The following is a 16,447-nucleotide window of genomic DNA, read 5'->3' on the forward strand; positions in this document are numbered from 1 at the left end:
TTGGTGTTTTGGGGCCTCAAAAAAGCTTTCCATGATCACACAGACTATTGTTCAGTGTTTGTTTCTAATGTACTTATTGTTACTCTAATCCTGACTTTTAGGTTGTGCTAGTAAAATGCCATTGGCTGTACTTTTTCCTTTCATCACTGTATTTATGTGCTCCCCCCAAACTTTTTAAAAAGAAAAATTGTGGTTGAAAAGATATGTACTTATGTTTCTAAGAAGTGATGCAATTGTTTTGGGAAAAATAATGAAACTTTCAGCATATTTCTAAAGTTCTTTTTGTAGCAACACTTCTTGCTGTGTTTTCACAGTCATGGGCGGAGATTTTGCCAACACCCAGCTGTTACTAATCTGATAAATGGCTGAACAAATTGTTTTCTTGAAATGACTCCCCTAAACCTAATTATAAATGACTATGATTACCCAGGATATCTGCCTACATACTAATGATTGTCAGAAATAGAAGGGCTGCGTTGATGTGATTCATTTGAAAATACTCAACATGGACTTAACAACTTCACGTTTCACATTGCAGACTCTGACACTGTAAGTGAAACTAAGCCTTCTTCATGGGGGACATAGCTGCCCACACCTGCAGGGGTTCTCCTCTCCGGCGAGGATGGAAGTAGCTACATGGGGCGGTGCAAACAGCAAAAGTCCAGTCAAGGCCACTCCTTGACCAGGTACTAGGAAATTCCTCTGTCTTAGGTTTACTTTAGATGTATGGTCAGTTGTCTGAAAAACAAGTGTATCATTGTATACAGGGATGGGATTAGCAGCCCCCAAATATACTTCTGTAAAAATCTTACGCATGAACAAATAACGAAATCAAACGTGGATGAAAGTCTTTCAAGCAGGAGGTTCTGCTTTGGGGACAAATGACCAATTTCTAGTGATATTATCAGAAGTGCTGTAAAAAGTTTTAATTTTTTAATTTTTAATTTTTTTTTTTTTAGTGAAAATTTTTATATTTAGAATTAGCCAGCTGGACTGAGTTTAGGTGATTCCAATTTTGTTGACAACATCCAAAGCATCATAGTCAGGAGCCAGTCGTACATGTGCCTTGTTCTCTCCATCAGGCATGATCAGGGTGTGGACCTTGGCCACGTCAGTGTCACAGAGCTCCTTCACAGCCTGTTTGATCTGGCGCTTGTTGGCCTTGACGTCCACAATGAACGCAAGTGTGTTGTTGTCTTCCATCTTCTTCATGGCTGACTCAGTGGTCGGGGGAACGTGACGATGGTGTAGCTGTCAAGCTTGCTTCTCCTAGGGGCGCTCTTCCGAGGACGTTTGGGCTGCCTTCTGAGCCGCCATGTTTTGGGCCGTCGGAAGGTGGGTGACGTCCAGATCTTTTTTTTGTGTGGCTGTGGACGCCTTTCAGCACTGCTTTCTTGGCCTTCAAAGCCTTTGCTTTGGCTTCGGCTTTGAGAGGGGCCGGGGCTTCCTTCTTCGCTTTCGGCGCCATCTTCGTGAAAAGCGTAAAAAGTTTTTATATCTCTTATATCTCTACTGGGGAAAGGAAAAAAGGGGGGCGATAACTCTAAGGCCTTCCATTCTCTGCTGATAGAACGATAGCAGATCAGTCAGAGAAAAAGTGTTTCCACCAGATTTTAGAATTGTTTCTTAGTAGGAAGTTTTCTTTCCCTCCTTCCTTCTTTGCTCGCTTTCCTTCCTCCCTCTCTCTTTTCCTATCTCCCTTTCACTTCCTTCCTTCCTTTCAACACTTAAGTTAATAAAATCTTGATTTTGTGTTACCTGGGACTAGGAATCAAAGAACAATGTGAATCTGTACGATGCAAAGAGAAAAGAGAAGTAACAATAGCTAAAATTTGCAATTTATTAATGGTTTCTATTCACTCTCTCATATAATACTCATCACCAGTCTATGAGATTGTTACTCTAAACTTCCATTTTAGAGATAAGAAAATTGAGGCCCATCTCTAAATTAAGGTTTAATTATCTTACTTCCCTAACATCTAACAACTTTAGATGGTGGAATTAATATTCAAACCCAGGTTTGCCTGGATACAAATATTGGGTTTTTATTGTAATTTTCACGATGTTTCCAGTGTTTAAAACTGACTGTGAATAGATACATTTTAGGAATTATATTAGCCACAAGAAAACAATGATAGTTTCTTAAAGAAATGATGGGACTTAAAAATTTAGCATCCTTCCTCATTTCCTTCTCTTTTCATTCATGTAGGAAGGGACGAAAGTTCTCTGAAACTGTGGGTATTATTCTTAGCTGGAACACAAGACTACACAGGATACCTCACCTTAATTTTATTTTTATTTTTTGTTTATTTTTAAAAAATGTTTTATTTTTAGACAATTTTAAAGGGTACTTTCCATTTACAGGTACTACAAACTATTGGCTTTATTCCCCATGTTGTACAAAACATCCTTGAGCCTGTCTTTCACCCCATAGTTTGTACCCCCCACTCCCCCACCCTATATAGCCCCTCCCCACCCACTGGTAACCATGAGTTTGTTCCTATACCTTATCTCACCTTAATTTTATTTTCAAGGGAATATTTGTATTTTTTTAACCCTCATATGTTGTCTTTCTCTCTTTTAGTTATTTTATAAATGTAGAAAGCGTAATTTCACTTTCCCAACTTTTTGATGAAAAAGAAATATCTGCATTCTATGGTTGCATATGCTGATAATGTTATGAGACATTATCAAATTTGCTTCTCCAGAAAAAAAAAAAAGTTATAGTGAAAGGAAGAAAGTGTATTAGACTTGAAATCAGAGGTGTTGGTTTTGGATCTATCTGCTCCCACTTCCCACCTATGTGAGTTTGGTAACTGATTTAAAAGCTTTAAGCTTTGGTTCTATCATCTGCAACAACGCTCTCAATGCTCTTTTGCAGGACTGCTCTGAGGCTAATGTGGAGACAGCACGTAAAGGCACAGTAAATTTTCAAGAGTCCTGCAAACACTCAGCACTAGTACAGCCAGTCCCTGCTCCTGGGCCCATGCAAGACCTGCCAAACTATCGTGGGACTTGTCCCAGCAGATTCTGGACAGCCTTACAAAAGTCTTCTCTAAAGACTACCAGGAGGCCTCCCCAGCTTAGTGGATCTAACAAGCATGAGGGATCCTCTCTGCCATCCCGGGTTCAGGTGGACGGAATCCCAAATCTTCTCTACTGAACACCATGAGACCAATACCCTGTCGGGCTTCAGTCCATGACATCAATTAACTCCTGTCAAAGTGTAGCTATTTTAATGATTGATTTAATAAGTGATACATACCTTCCTGGGAGCAGTTTGTAACAGAGGAATTGGAAGAGGGCAGAGAAAGCACCAGATACACAGAGGGAGAGAAAGAGATGCTCATGACTAGGAAGAAGCTCGAAGAGAGAGAAGGAACGGGGAGGGAGGGGATAAATGACAATTTTTCCCCCATTTCTGCAGTCTCTTCAGATTCAGTCCTACTCACGTGGTAATAGCCTTCTAGACTGTTAGTCTATTTACCGTTTACCTCATAAAAATAGCTATTTTCATTGAACATCATCTATGGTCTGGCCTCCTGCTAGGCACTTGACACGTTAAATTGTCATAACTCAATTATGTTATTATCTCTCTTTTACAGCTGAGAAAAAGAAGGCTCGGAGAGGGAGGGAGGTACAGAGGCTGGATTAAAACCAGACCCATCTGAATCCAAGCTGCCTCATTTTTGGCCAACTATGCTGTCGGTCATGCTTCTCTAAATTTGGAAGCTTGTATTTTCCTTCACGTCAAGAACGTGAAGGGACCATTAACAGTCAAGAAAATGAGCTCACACCACAGCAGCAGCAGTGGAAGCAACAACAAAACTCCCAAACCTTAGCGTCTCAAAACAGCAAAAGTTCTTCTGCCTTCCTGCAGCGCATCTGCCGAGGGCTGGGTGGGGAGACTGGGCTTCGGGTCACCCTCGTCAGAGACTCAGGCTAACGGAGGCTTCACACGTCGCTGGGCCCTGCCGTGGGGGGAGGGGAGACTTGCGAGGCAGCTCCCAGCTGTTCTAGAACAAGTAGTATGCCGTGCCCACCCTGTGCCGAGGGAAAGAAGAAATGGAAGACCGGGTGAGCAGAATCTCGACAGTAAAGATTGACTAAAAATGAAAAACAAAAAACAAAAAAAAACAACTGCAGGAGTACTGAGTTTGTCAAGGGCAAGGTCGTTTCCATCTTAGCTTCTGACTCTAAGCCCACTTGTTTCAAGCCTGAAGCACTGACTGACTCGGCAAAGTGGGAGATTATCAGCAGCCAGCCATCTTCAATATGGGCAGACACAGGCATATTTTTAGCAAAGCTGAAAGAAAACATGTTGGTCACTCAAATTACCCAATTTAGACTTATGGTAAGAACAGCCTATGGTTCAGAACTGCTACCGATGACTGCTTTCCACTGTCAATGGAAAATATTCCATGTCTGGGACAACTCAGCATATCTCTGGAAGAAATGCAAGAGTATTTTGACATTTTGTACAGAAAAACATACATTGGTGTGCTCATAGAATTTGGCGTCCCTTTCAGATGAAATAGTTATGGATTTGCCAACTGAAAATCTGTAAACTGCCCAGGTTATTAAAGTGTATTCTAATTCAAAATCATTTGACTGGCAAAAGCTTCTACTTTCAGGACTCCATAAAACCTAGATTGACCTTGAATTAATAAAACAAAGTCTGATGCAGTGAAAGGGCTTAAAAGAAGGCAGGGTTCTCAACCCATCTTGAAGTTACTGTAAGAGGTTTAGTTAAGGCTCCTTCTCATCTGTTATGTGGGAGATATTAATAAGTAAATGTGCAAGTACTACCATAAAATATATCTCTGTGTCCAAAATATGTCTTTATACCATGACTCTTTCTTCATCTCTAACTCTCCTAATTCAGGAGAAACTCATCTCTCAGCTAGATCACCAGTAGCCTCCTAATGAATTTTCTGCCTCCCAACCCATTCATTACTCAGTAGACATAAGCAGCTTTCTTATCCCAGGGCCTTTGCACATGCTAGCCCATTCTTTTTCTTCTATTTCTTACATGGAAAGCTCTATTTCTTCCTTTGATTAACACTTCAATCCTTTCTCAAAGCAGTCTTTCTCCATCTTCCTGTCTGTCATCATTTCCTCTTATTTGCTACCTCTGCTCATTTGTTTCCTTCATGGTGCCTCTCAATTTGTCATTTGTTTTTGCTTGTCTGTTTATTTTCTTGTTTTCTGTGAGTTTGTGAAACTAGAAGGTGAGTTTCATAAGGGCAGAGACTGTCTTGTTCTTGTCCAGCCTTGTCTCTACCAAGCACAGTGCCTGCCACATTGCAGGTAGCAAAGAAATATCTGTGTGATGAGTTAAGGGGCTGTAACGCAGAGTAAGTGAGATAATGAAGTGCATTCTTAAGTACCTAGGTGGCTCTCAGTAAACACTGGTACTCCTCCCCTTCTCTCTACTCGTGTTGCCCAGTCAACCTCCACCTCTTATAAGCTATACATTTCCCTGCTGAAAGCATGTCTCCCCAACACATACAAACCTAGAAATCTAAACTAAATGCAAGCAATAGTGAAGTACAGGGAACAGAGGAGGTTACGCTTGGCTTTGATACATCTGTCTTTAAGTACACCTGTGTTTTCATGAATTACGCAGTGGCACTCTGACATGACATTTTCTGTGCCAAATTTGGAGATTTATAATCAGCTAGCAAACATTTATTTCTCACTATGTCTTTCTGTAGGTTATACAGTATCTCTAAGTTGGTCTTGAGCAGTGTTATTACAAAATTATTTGAATATTTTATTGCCATTTTCTCTTGTTTAAAAAAATGAGTGGAAAATGAAAATACAAATATGCATAAGCTAGTGATAAAAAGTCAGGGTAGGAATACAGTTAAGATGAAAGTGAAACTAATGAAGCATGTAATGGATAGTTAACATTTAGATTTTATTGGACACATTAAAATGAAAATGATTAATACTGTCTTCATTTACAAAGGAAAAGAATAAACTTAAAGAGTAGCATGAAATGCTGGAATTTATTATAAGGCGTTATGTCCAAAAAGGTGAGACATAATTATGAAATTGTTATCAGCGTAGGTCTCTGTGGAACAGAATCCCACTCTAAAATACATTTGTTGCATATTTGACTTTCTTATATTTTTAGTCTGATTTTGCCTGAAAGTAGTGGTTTGCTAACAGATCATGCTCCTTTTTCTCTCTGAAAGATGGACAAACCCACTCTCTCAGTTTACTTACAAGGAACTTACGACTCAGTGATGTGAAGGAATTAGTTCTGCAGGCCTGTCGCAATTCTTCTTGATCAGTTGCCTCTATTACTTTAGAGTCTAGGTCTACAGGCAAAGAGACCAGCACTTACTGAAAAGGAACCCCTCACAGTTCTGGACTAATGCTCATTTATAAATTGTGTTCATTTTGGAGTGGGAGATATTTACCAATGCACAATCAACAGTTCTAGATGCACAAGAAAGACCCTCAAAGTGTCTACTTTGTTTTCTTCTTGGTTAATCCCTTCATAGGCAGTAGGATGTTTACTTTAGTATGTTTCTCCTTTAAGACCAACAAATGTCAATCTGTGGGAACTACACCTTGTGTTTCTGAAACAACTCTGCTTCAAAGAATCAGGTCTAGAAGAATTTTTCTGCCTTTCCTACAAGCCTGCTCTGCTCCTTAACTTCTGCCAGATTGTGCTGGAATATGCCTCTGGACTTGGACACATTCACTCTTTAGATGTGGTGTGTTCCACAGCCACTGAAATTGGCTATGTTCTCAATGTTGCTCTGGATTTGTAGATTTTGGAGTTATGTCCATATTTCCTAGCATTTAGTCCCCAACAAGCCTATCTCTGTTTTCCCTTCACTGTCCATTGCCCTAAAGGCCATTACCATCCTCACTGCACTAGCCTCACTTGAAGTTTTCAATAACCATAAGTGTTTAGCATTTACTGGACGGTGCAGAACATTGTATTGAACAGAGCTCCTCAGGAGTACCCAGATCTTCACTTATCTGTGCCATGTGTGTCTCTTAACAGATGACAACCTGACCAAAATGTGAGCAGCCCCGACTGGAATGCATCAGTGACTGCACAACTCTTTAGCAAGCTGAATCTCAGTACAAATGTCCTTGACATTTTTCTCTTTTCAGTTAATGATGCGTATCTTTGCTTTCCAAACTCTTTCACCAGGCTTACAAAATCCATCATGACCTTTACCATTTTTCTAACTTCATCATCTGACTTCATTCAAGGGAAAGAGTCCCTTGAGATGTACTCTTCTGAATGAGTTTACATTTCTTGACTCCAATTTTAAACATGTTACTCCCTTTGTCTGGAATGATCCCCACTTCCTGCTAAGTCGTGTTTCAGATATTCTCCGGTGTTGTAGGACACCTTAAGAGGAGGTCCTCGATCTCTTTGGACAATTTAGAGATGTGGGGTTAATTTAATGTTGCCTGACTACTCACATCATTCAACATCAGAAAGCGATTTAGGGTATAGAGAGAATGTGTGACTGTATTTTGCACATAAAAAATTACAAAATACTAAATTTAAATGAAGTGATCTTAACCCCAGAGACTTACACCGTTCCAACAGTTTTGTAAGAGACCTTTTGTATCTTTTTCTGTGGGCATATCCATGTATATGCACGTGTGTGTGTATGTGTGTGTGTGTGTGTGTGTGTGACTTCCTCCCCATCACTAAAAAGTTTTCTCTTAAATCCTTTACCCCACACATGAAGAGACAATGGAGAAGCTCTGTAGATAAGATACAAATTATATTTGAATCTATTCCAATATTTAACTCTAAGAACTTATTTTAATACTGGCAGAGCCTTTGAGAAACATGAAAAAAACATTCATCTTTTTTTCCCCTTTATGATAGCTATAGATAGAGGAACTATTTTAGAAAGAGAAGAATCCACAACAAGAGTAGAATTCTCAGGAGTAGCTCAGCTCCCATCTTGGCTCTGGTCTTTCCTTTAATTCACACCCGACCTCTGTCTGGTTAGGAGCATTTAAAGTAAAGGCTGAATTGTAGCAAAGAATGCAGAAAGTTGTAGCAGCCCCACTGAAGATCCTTCCTGGTATTAAAATGTATTAGTACTAATACATTTGAGTGGATATAAATCGTGAGCTGGCATCTCACACTGCTTCTTCCTTGGCTTTCCCTGGTCTCCCTGTCTCCAACTTTTTAAAACATTTTTTTTGATTAAAGTATAGTTGATGTATAATGTTGTGTTAGCTTCAGGTGTAAAGCAAAGTGATTCAGTTTTATATACATATAAAACTTTTTCAGATCCTTTTCTGTTCTAGTTTATTATAAGACACTGAATAGAGTTCCCTGTGCTATATGGTAAATCCTTGTTGTTTAGAGCTGAGGACAAAGGTTTCTGTAGGAAATGTCTTTACTTTGTGACAAAAATACAAGATGTCCTCTCTGACATTTTTACTCAAGACTTGAGAATTTAAACTGATGTGCATGTTTCAGATTGGTAAGAAAATGAAAAGAAAACTTAGACTTATAACATAACTGCAGTTGAGTATCATCCTGAAAATGTAGTAACTTTAACAAAGACTTCACACATCCCATTCAATGAATGCCAGTTTGACCAAGATCAGAATATTCACCTTAATTTTCAAGCATTTGACCAAGGACTCATAATCTTAATTATGCCCAGAATGTGGATCGACTTGAGAAATTATTCTCAATTTAGATTAAATGCTGCCGATCATTTTTCTTTCTCGGTGCAAGGCCTGCTTCAGAAAGACATGCTTATCGGTTTCTGTATAATTTAAAAATATCTTGTACAGGAATGAAGTACATGAAAGAATAATCAGACACGCTTGCTAAACTAATCGTACATGGAAGTGTGCCAGTCTCCAGTCTCGGTGATTAGATATGTCTCTCCACTTTCTTTACATAACACAAAAATGAGTGTGCATTAGTATGCAGCTATTTTCAGATTAATGGCAACATGTGCAGCTCAAAGGTTCATGTTCACTTTGTCAGGGAGTGTTGGTTTCAACTATGACAGTGGTCACTCGGTCCTCGGGCAGTGAGGCATGGTCAGGCTCTCCCTCAGGCATTACAGGCAAACCCTACTCTTCCACTACACCCACTATGTCTTCAGCCCTGATGAAATCTGTGCTTGTGTTCTCTGGTACTTAGGTTATGTTTTGATTAATATGGGCATTAAAAAAAATATTTTGTTCCTTAGGAATCCCAAGCACAAACAATCATGCATCCTACCAAAACAAAACAAACCATAGCATGTAAAAGTGTACGTTTTTAGATCCTATATGCATAGATAAATAAACAAAAGTTTATGGAGTGTAACTGTCTCTAAACAATATCACGCTGCTTATTTGCGTTGCAAGGACTGAACACTGACGAAGCCGTGCGTGACCCCACCAGCTCTGCTGAGTCCCGGCAGAGCAAACTGAAGCTCGATGAGCCGTCTACAGCAGCGTGTTCTCTGATGCAAAAGTTCACTTGCATTATTTTTCTAGACATGTGGAGCTCCCCTTTACATTTGGAGGGTAAGGGAAAGTGAGTTTGTTGAGCATCTGCTTTAGCTGAAACGCGGTGCTGGATATATCCATATATGAGGTCATGTTTAATTCTAACACTCACCCTTAAAGTTAAAATTCTTACCTCTATTTTACCAATGAGGAAACAAAGTCATATAGCAGATAACTGACTTTCCCAAAAATACACCACTGAGGTGAAGATTTAAACCCAGGTCTGGGTCCCTTGAATTTACTGCTGTTCTAATTTACCATGCTGCTTCAGGTCACTGAGAACCTTCTTACGTAGTTGTACCAGGAATGATGTAAACCTACTCAAGGACACGCAGGGGCAAACCAACGAGGGAAAGTAAAGTGTAACAGGACATGAGACCTGTGACCACGCACACCTGATTCCTGGAGCAAAACCAGTCAGGACTCCAGCCAGACGGGCCGGGGGTCAGATCTGAGCCACAATCCCGCTGGAGATAGGAATGTCAAACAGAACATTGAAGCAGGATCTGTAGCAGGGTGTTGGGGCGCATTTTCTTGGATCAGATTTTGTGTCTCACTGCTTTCAGTTTCTCCAAGTTAGAAGGGGCTATGTCTAGTTTGTTTTTAAGCTCAGAAAATATAAGAGTTACATTGTAGAGAGAAGCAATAGGTAATAGCAGGAAAATTAAGCAAAGACTTTGATGTCAGGCACCCTGGGTTTTAATATATTCTCAGCCACTAGCTAATTATGCGACAGGAGTCGTTATTTAAGCTCTCTGAGCTTTGGGTTCTTCACCTGAGTTCCTCAAAGAGTAAATGGAAAGGTAAATTAGCAAAAGTAAAGCACCAAGTATATAGTCAGTACCCCCAAAAAGTCCCTGTTCATATTCCTGTGCTGTCTTCATAGTTGTGGAGATTTTAATATTAATCGACACGCCACGCACAGGGTTAGTTCCCTTATGTACAGCCTCTGTAATTTGTATGACAACCACAGCCAGAAACCATAATTAGATAGATGTCTCTCATTACTTTGTGTTAAATGAGTTGGAGAAGAAACAGTCTAGAGACGTGGAAATCCGTCACCAGGCTTTTACCCTATTCAGCTGGGAAGGTCTCATTAAGACGGTGGTAGTGAGATGAAGAAAGAAAAACTACGTAGGACTTGGCATTTGGAAGACAAATGTTGTAACTGATTGGCTCTGGTGGCAAGGAAGAGCGAGGACTTAAATAGTAACCCTTTTTATCTACTCCCTCTAATTAAAATCCAGTGATGATAAGGCACCAATTGGGCAGAATATTCTCATGAAGAGACAAGGAAGTAAAAAGACATAAGCAAAAATGACATGGTAGGCAGCATTCGACTTCTTCACTCAGTACCAGTAGATATTTCCTGAGTGTCTACCATATGTCAGATACAGTGCTCAGCATTAAATAGATACACATAATAAAACTTCACCTCCTGAGAGATATACAGAGAAATGATATCCAAGCTCATCTGGACTTTTGGGTTGTTAAATAACAACCAAAAAACCGCACCTTGCACTGGCTTTCAAAAAGGATATTTACTGATGAAATAACTGAAGGGTCTGGGGCTTTGGAAGAGTCTGGTGCTCAGATGATGTATGAAGAATCTGGGTGTTTTATGTCTTTTGTTATGCATTCCTCTCCATTGGTTTCATTCTCAGGAAGGTTATCGTTTCGTGATGGCAAGATAACCAGCAGCAGCTCCAGGCTGTCATCCTACTAGTTAAGCCATCTCAGTGGGAAAAAAATGCTTCATCTTCTCACAACTTCTCGATAGTTCTACTGAATATTGCTGATGGAGACATTAGCCTAATTGGAATTATACTTCCCTTCTTGAACTAAGTACTATGGCCTGGGGTTGGTGCTAAAGCACCTCATGAACTAGAATAAAGGCAAATGGCTCCAAGAAGGATGATCAAAGTGTTATTACCAGAATCAAAGGTGAAGGAAATGAGTGATCAAAAATTACAGATGTCAAGTATATTCTCTAGCTGATTCAAGCAAGAATCTCTCTTGATACAAATAGCAGTAGGGGTAGGGATAGCTCAGTGGTAGAGTGCATGCTTAGTATGCACAAGGTCCTGGGTTCAATCCCTAGTATCTCCATTAAAAACAAACAAACAAACAAAAAATGATCATGTGACCACTGAGTGAGTTAGAAACATGAATCAAAAACTCCAATGAAAGATCCTATTGGGTAATTTAAAAAATGCCAAATAAACAATGAAATAACACCCAGATGTTAGAAAATGCTTGAAGTTCCTTAAATAATGCTACTAAATTCAGTAAATAAAAATGTAAAATGTTTTCAAAATATGACACCATCATGGAATGATTCCCCAAACATGGATATTCCCTTTCAGTTAGGAAATGATGGTAAATTTTACAAATCATCATTATAATTTCAACAATATAATTTACAAATCATAGTTGAGTTAATTTTGCTGAAGAACTCTACCGTGATTTGACCTGCCCTGTTTAATCTGGTGCTCAGGCTCAAGCGTGATGCATGAGCACAGACTCATATTTAATGTCTTAGCTTTTCATCCTCTTCTGAGTTCTGATTTCTATTTTTATTTCTATATCACAAAGAATTTTAAGGAAGTCTTTTGCTAAAATGTACTATATTCCACCCTTCTTTTTTTGAAGAAAGGTATAAATGGCATTTTGAAATAGATACCTGCATTCCAGACTGCAGTCTTTTAGCTACAGATTTGAGTTTGCCTCCAAAGTTTTGTCTTTGTTTCAAAATTTAAAGTTGAATAAGACTTAACGCTAACCCAGTTTGGTGAGTATGAAAATATAGAACAAACTTTCTGTTCTCTGAAATAAGATAAAAGTGAAATATACTTGAAAGCAAAACTAGCCAACTGCTTTAAATGATATGTAAATATAATAAACAATGGTTAATTTTTATGTCTTTAAAAGATCCCTTCATTTTCATATTTTGTATTTAATTAATCATGTAAAATAATAAAGAAGCATCATGGATTTCTTTAATTGGTACAGAGAGTCCAAAGCCATCTAGATTTCTAGATTTGTTTTTGTTGTTGTTGCTTTTTGTTTTTTTTGTTTTGGCGGGGGGTGACCAACTTCAAATTGGATTGAAGACACTTAGGTACATCTACGTCTGCAAAATGCTCTTCACCTAAATATTCCTTTTGATGTTCCCCAGAGATTTAACTGATTCCCTTTGCATAGCATATTCTTTGTGGATCATGTGGCTTAAATTCACATCCACATGCTAATGGCTCCCAAGTATCTCTCCTGTTGGGACTTCCCGCCTGTATATCCAATGGCTGGCTGGACATTACATTCAGTGCCACTCACAACCTGCTTCCAAAGCCTGCTTCTTCCCCAGGGCTCCTGTGCCCTGGCCACCAACCCCAGAATCAGCCTGGATGATGTTCCATCCCTCCTGTTATATCCATATATGTGCCAAATCTACCTCATTAATGCCTGGAGTCTGTCCATTTGTCTCTTTCCCCATTGCAGCTAAATTAGTTCAAGCTGCCCTTATCTTAGGGTTTACTCTATAAGCCCCGGCTCTATCCTCAGTGTCCCACACCAAAACCTATTCACTGTGCAGCCAAAGTGTCCTCTCTTCCGTATCAGCTCTCCATGCTGCAGCCATGGAGATATTTCTAAAGCAGAAATATAGCTTTGGCACTTTGTTGATTGGAAGTTTTAAGAATTTCTCATTTCTCCAGAATTAATTCCAAACTTTTTAGCACCACATATATGGTCCTTAAGAACTGAGGACCTTTATACTTCTATTCTTGGTTTAGTTCCTTATGTACCAGGCTCATCTGCAGCATCCTGGACTTGGCTGAGGCTTTTCCTCAGCTCAGATTCTAATTCTCACCCCCACCACCTCATCCTGTTGCTATCTCGTCCTCTTTCAAGACATAGTTTCTAAAAACTTTTTTTATTTTTATTTTTCATTTTAATTTTTTTCATTGAAGTATAGTTGATTTACAACACTGTGTTAGTTTCAGATACACAGAAAAGTGATTCAGATATATGTGTATATGTGTGTATATATATATATATATATATATATATATATATATATATGTTCTTTTTCAGATTCTTTTCCATTATAGGTTATTACAAGATATTGAATATAGTTCCCTGTGCTACACAGTAGGATCTTATTGTTTATCTATTTTATATACAGTAGTTTGTATCTGCTAATCCCAGACTCCTAATTTATCCCCCACTACTTTCCTCTTTGGTAACCATAGATTTGTTTTCTGTGAGTCTATTTCTGTTTTGTAAATAAGCTCATTTATATCACTTTTTAAAGATTCCACATATAAGTGATGTCATATATTTGTCTGTCTGACTTACATCACTTAGTATGATAATCATTAGGCCTATCCTGTAAATGGCATTATTTCATTCATTTTTCTTTTTATGGCTGAGTAATATTCCATTATATGTGTATATATATCACATCTTTATCCACTCATCTGTCAATGGACATTTAAGTTGCTTCCATGCCTTGGCTATTGTAAATAGTGCTGCTATGAACATTGGGGTGCATGTATCTTTTCGAATTAAGAGTTTTTCCAATTATATGCCCAGGAGTGAGATCGTGGATCATATGATAACTCTAATTTTAGTTTTTAAGGAACTTCCATGCTGTTCTCCATCATGGCTGCACCGAATTACATTCCCACCAACAGTGTAGAAGTGTTCCCTTTTCTCCACACCCTCTCCAGCATCTTCCATTTGTAGACTTTTTTTTCTTTAATTTTTTTAATTGTTTGAGGGGAGGTAATTAGGTTTATTGATTTATTTACTATGGAGGTACTGGGGATTGAACCCAGGACTTGTGCATGCTAAGCATGTGCTCTACCACTGAGCTATACCCTCCCCCTCCATTTGCAGACTTTTTAACGATGATCATTCTGAACTGTGTGAGGTGACACCTTATTATAGTTTTGATTTGCATTTCTCTAATAATTAGCAATGTTGAGCATCTCTTCATGTGCCTATTGGCCATCTGTATGTCAAGACTTAGTTTTTATTTTACTGCCCTGGTGAATTTTTTTCTGACCGATGGATTTTACATTCTTCTGGTATATTTCTTCAGTACCCTGTTCTTACTCCAGCAGTCTGCTCATCATATCAAATTTCAATAGCCAGTTAATTTACCCCTCTTTCTTCATGGATTGCAAGCTCCTTGAAGTCCTCCTTGATGGCAGGGAATATTCTTTTTTTTTAACCCATGTCTCCTCAGTGTCTAGCACAGGCCCTGAAATAAAGTAGTCACTCCATTAATATTTGTCGATTAAATGAATAGATACCAGTTAGGTCCTTCTTACATAGATGTGACAAGTGTTTAAACTTGATTATTACCTGCAAACATCATCTTATCTCATAAAGGATCCTTTCATCAGTTTGTAATGAATACCTAAAATTTTGCCATAATAGAAGCATTCGTTTTGGTAAAAATAAATAAATAGATAAACAAAGAAATGAAAAAATATATACACTTTCAGTAGGAGGTGAAGATATACACACACATCTTTGGAAAGAGGAGAAGAAACTGGTTTAATTCTTAAAATCATTTGTTTCAGATTGATAATGAAAGAATATAAATATCTGGATTCCTTAAAAAGTCAGTTTCTTCCAATCTATTATTACCTTCAAATGAATTAAGAATAAATGACCATTAAATAGGATTCAGAGGCATTATATTAACTTCAGTGAAAGGAGACACAACCTCAGTGTATTCGTTTTTATGGCTCTATAACAAATTACCACAAACTCAGGAGCTTCAAGGTGGCCAAGAGTTGATTTATGTGAAGTAAAATTAACAGGCACAAGAAAGAGCATTAGAGGTTGCAAAATTCCTGGCTACCACCTTTGGGCAAAGACATGGTGGTTTTTCATTGAGTAGAGACTTCAAGTCATTGTTCTTATGTTTCACAGCAGAATATCAATACCCAAATGACTGACATTTAAATGTTTTGATAAATTTTTCTTAATCAACATCCTCGAAGGTACACATTTCAGGAGGTCTCCAGAAAGCTCAGCATCGACTTGACTGCTACTCTCCAATTGCAGAAAAGATGGTTATGATGAGTAATAACCAAAGAGACAACTGAAATGTTATTTTATGATGGATTAACGTCTCTAAAACTCAGTTTTTTCTGGGCCACATTCCCATGTTAAACGTACATTCCCCTATCAAGGAAGAGTGGCCAAGAAGCTTTGATCAGGAAGCTGAATTATCAGTGAAAGACCTTAGTGGTGCCCGTGAACCCATGGGAAAGAGACACTGTTCTGAAAACCATTGAGACTTTGCAAACCCAGTGGAGTGTAACTAGTATGGAATAGGGGTGAGGGTAGAAGGGAGGAGAGGCTGGTGATGTTCTTGTTGAGAGAAGTTATCAACAATGTATAGAAGACCTGGGAAATCGTCTCCATAGAAGTTAGTGCCAGGAAAGTTTTCTCTTCTGAAAAACAGGTTTGCTTTTTATTATCAAATATGAAGAGTTATGTAACCATTTCAATTTCTGTTTTGCCTTGGCTGCCAAAATCTCAGCATTAATAAGTGTGCATCTCCTCCCTGGGTTCCTGGGATATTTTGCTTCTCATTTCTCTACCTGATTGTTAATATCTTTCATTCTTTATTTTGGCTCTCTGCATACATTGCATACATCTGTTCACATAAACTATTAAAGACATATAAAAGTTGTATAAAGATATATAGACATATAAAAGTCATACAAAGACGTATAAAAGTCTTTGTCGCAATAGGTGAGCATGGTTTGTAGATCCATAGAACATAGCATGTTAGAGAATGTAGCAGAAATGTGCAAAATGAGGGATTTAATATCTTACATGCAATCAACAAACATATATGTGTAAAAATAGATAGAAGTAGGGAGGACACCTGGGGAAGCCCATGAGC

The 16,447-nt window shown here is 38.5% G+C and overlaps 1 protein-coding gene, 1 long non-coding RNA gene and 1 pseudogene across 7 annotated transcripts in view; 1 reads left to right on the forward strand and 2 right to left on the reverse strand.

Moving 5' to 3' along the window:
* PTGER3 (prostaglandin E receptor 3) overlaps positions 1 to 16,447 on the forward strand; it is a 120,171-nt gene that overhangs the window by 81,279 nt on the left and 22,445 nt on the right. For 2 of the 6 annotated variants that reach the window (XM_074376246.1, XM_045522994.2), the window contains one exon: positions 3,606 to 4,606. The exons of 1 other annotated variant lie outside the window; for it this stretch is intronic. In XM_074376246.1, coding sequence (XP_074232347.1) covers positions 3,606 to 3,609 — 4 coding nt within the window. In that variant the 3' untranslated portion in view covers positions 3,610 to 4,606. 3 more of the 6 variants (XM_045522991.2, XM_045522992.2, XM_074376249.1) reach the window with 3 other exon arrangements.
* LOC105075541 (large ribosomal subunit protein uL23 pseudogene) lies at positions 723 to 1,588 on the reverse strand (annotated as a pseudogene).
* Positions 4,654 to 16,447, reverse strand: part of LOC123619259 (uncharacterized) — a 258,225-nt gene continuing 246,431 nt past the window's right edge. The window contains exon 4 of the long non-coding RNA XR_006727809.2: positions 4,654 to 14,782. This is a non-coding gene — a long non-coding RNA (uncharacterized LOC123619259). The remainder of the gene's footprint in view (positions 14,783 to 16,447) is intronic.

This window comes from Camelus bactrianus, chromosome 13, assembly GCF_048773025.1.
Source record: "Camelus bactrianus isolate YW-2024 breed Bactrian camel chromosome 13, ASM4877302v1, whole genome shotgun sequence".
In the NCBI taxonomy this organism is placed as follows: Eukaryota; Metazoa; Chordata; class Mammalia; order Artiodactyla; family Camelidae; genus Camelus; species Camelus bactrianus.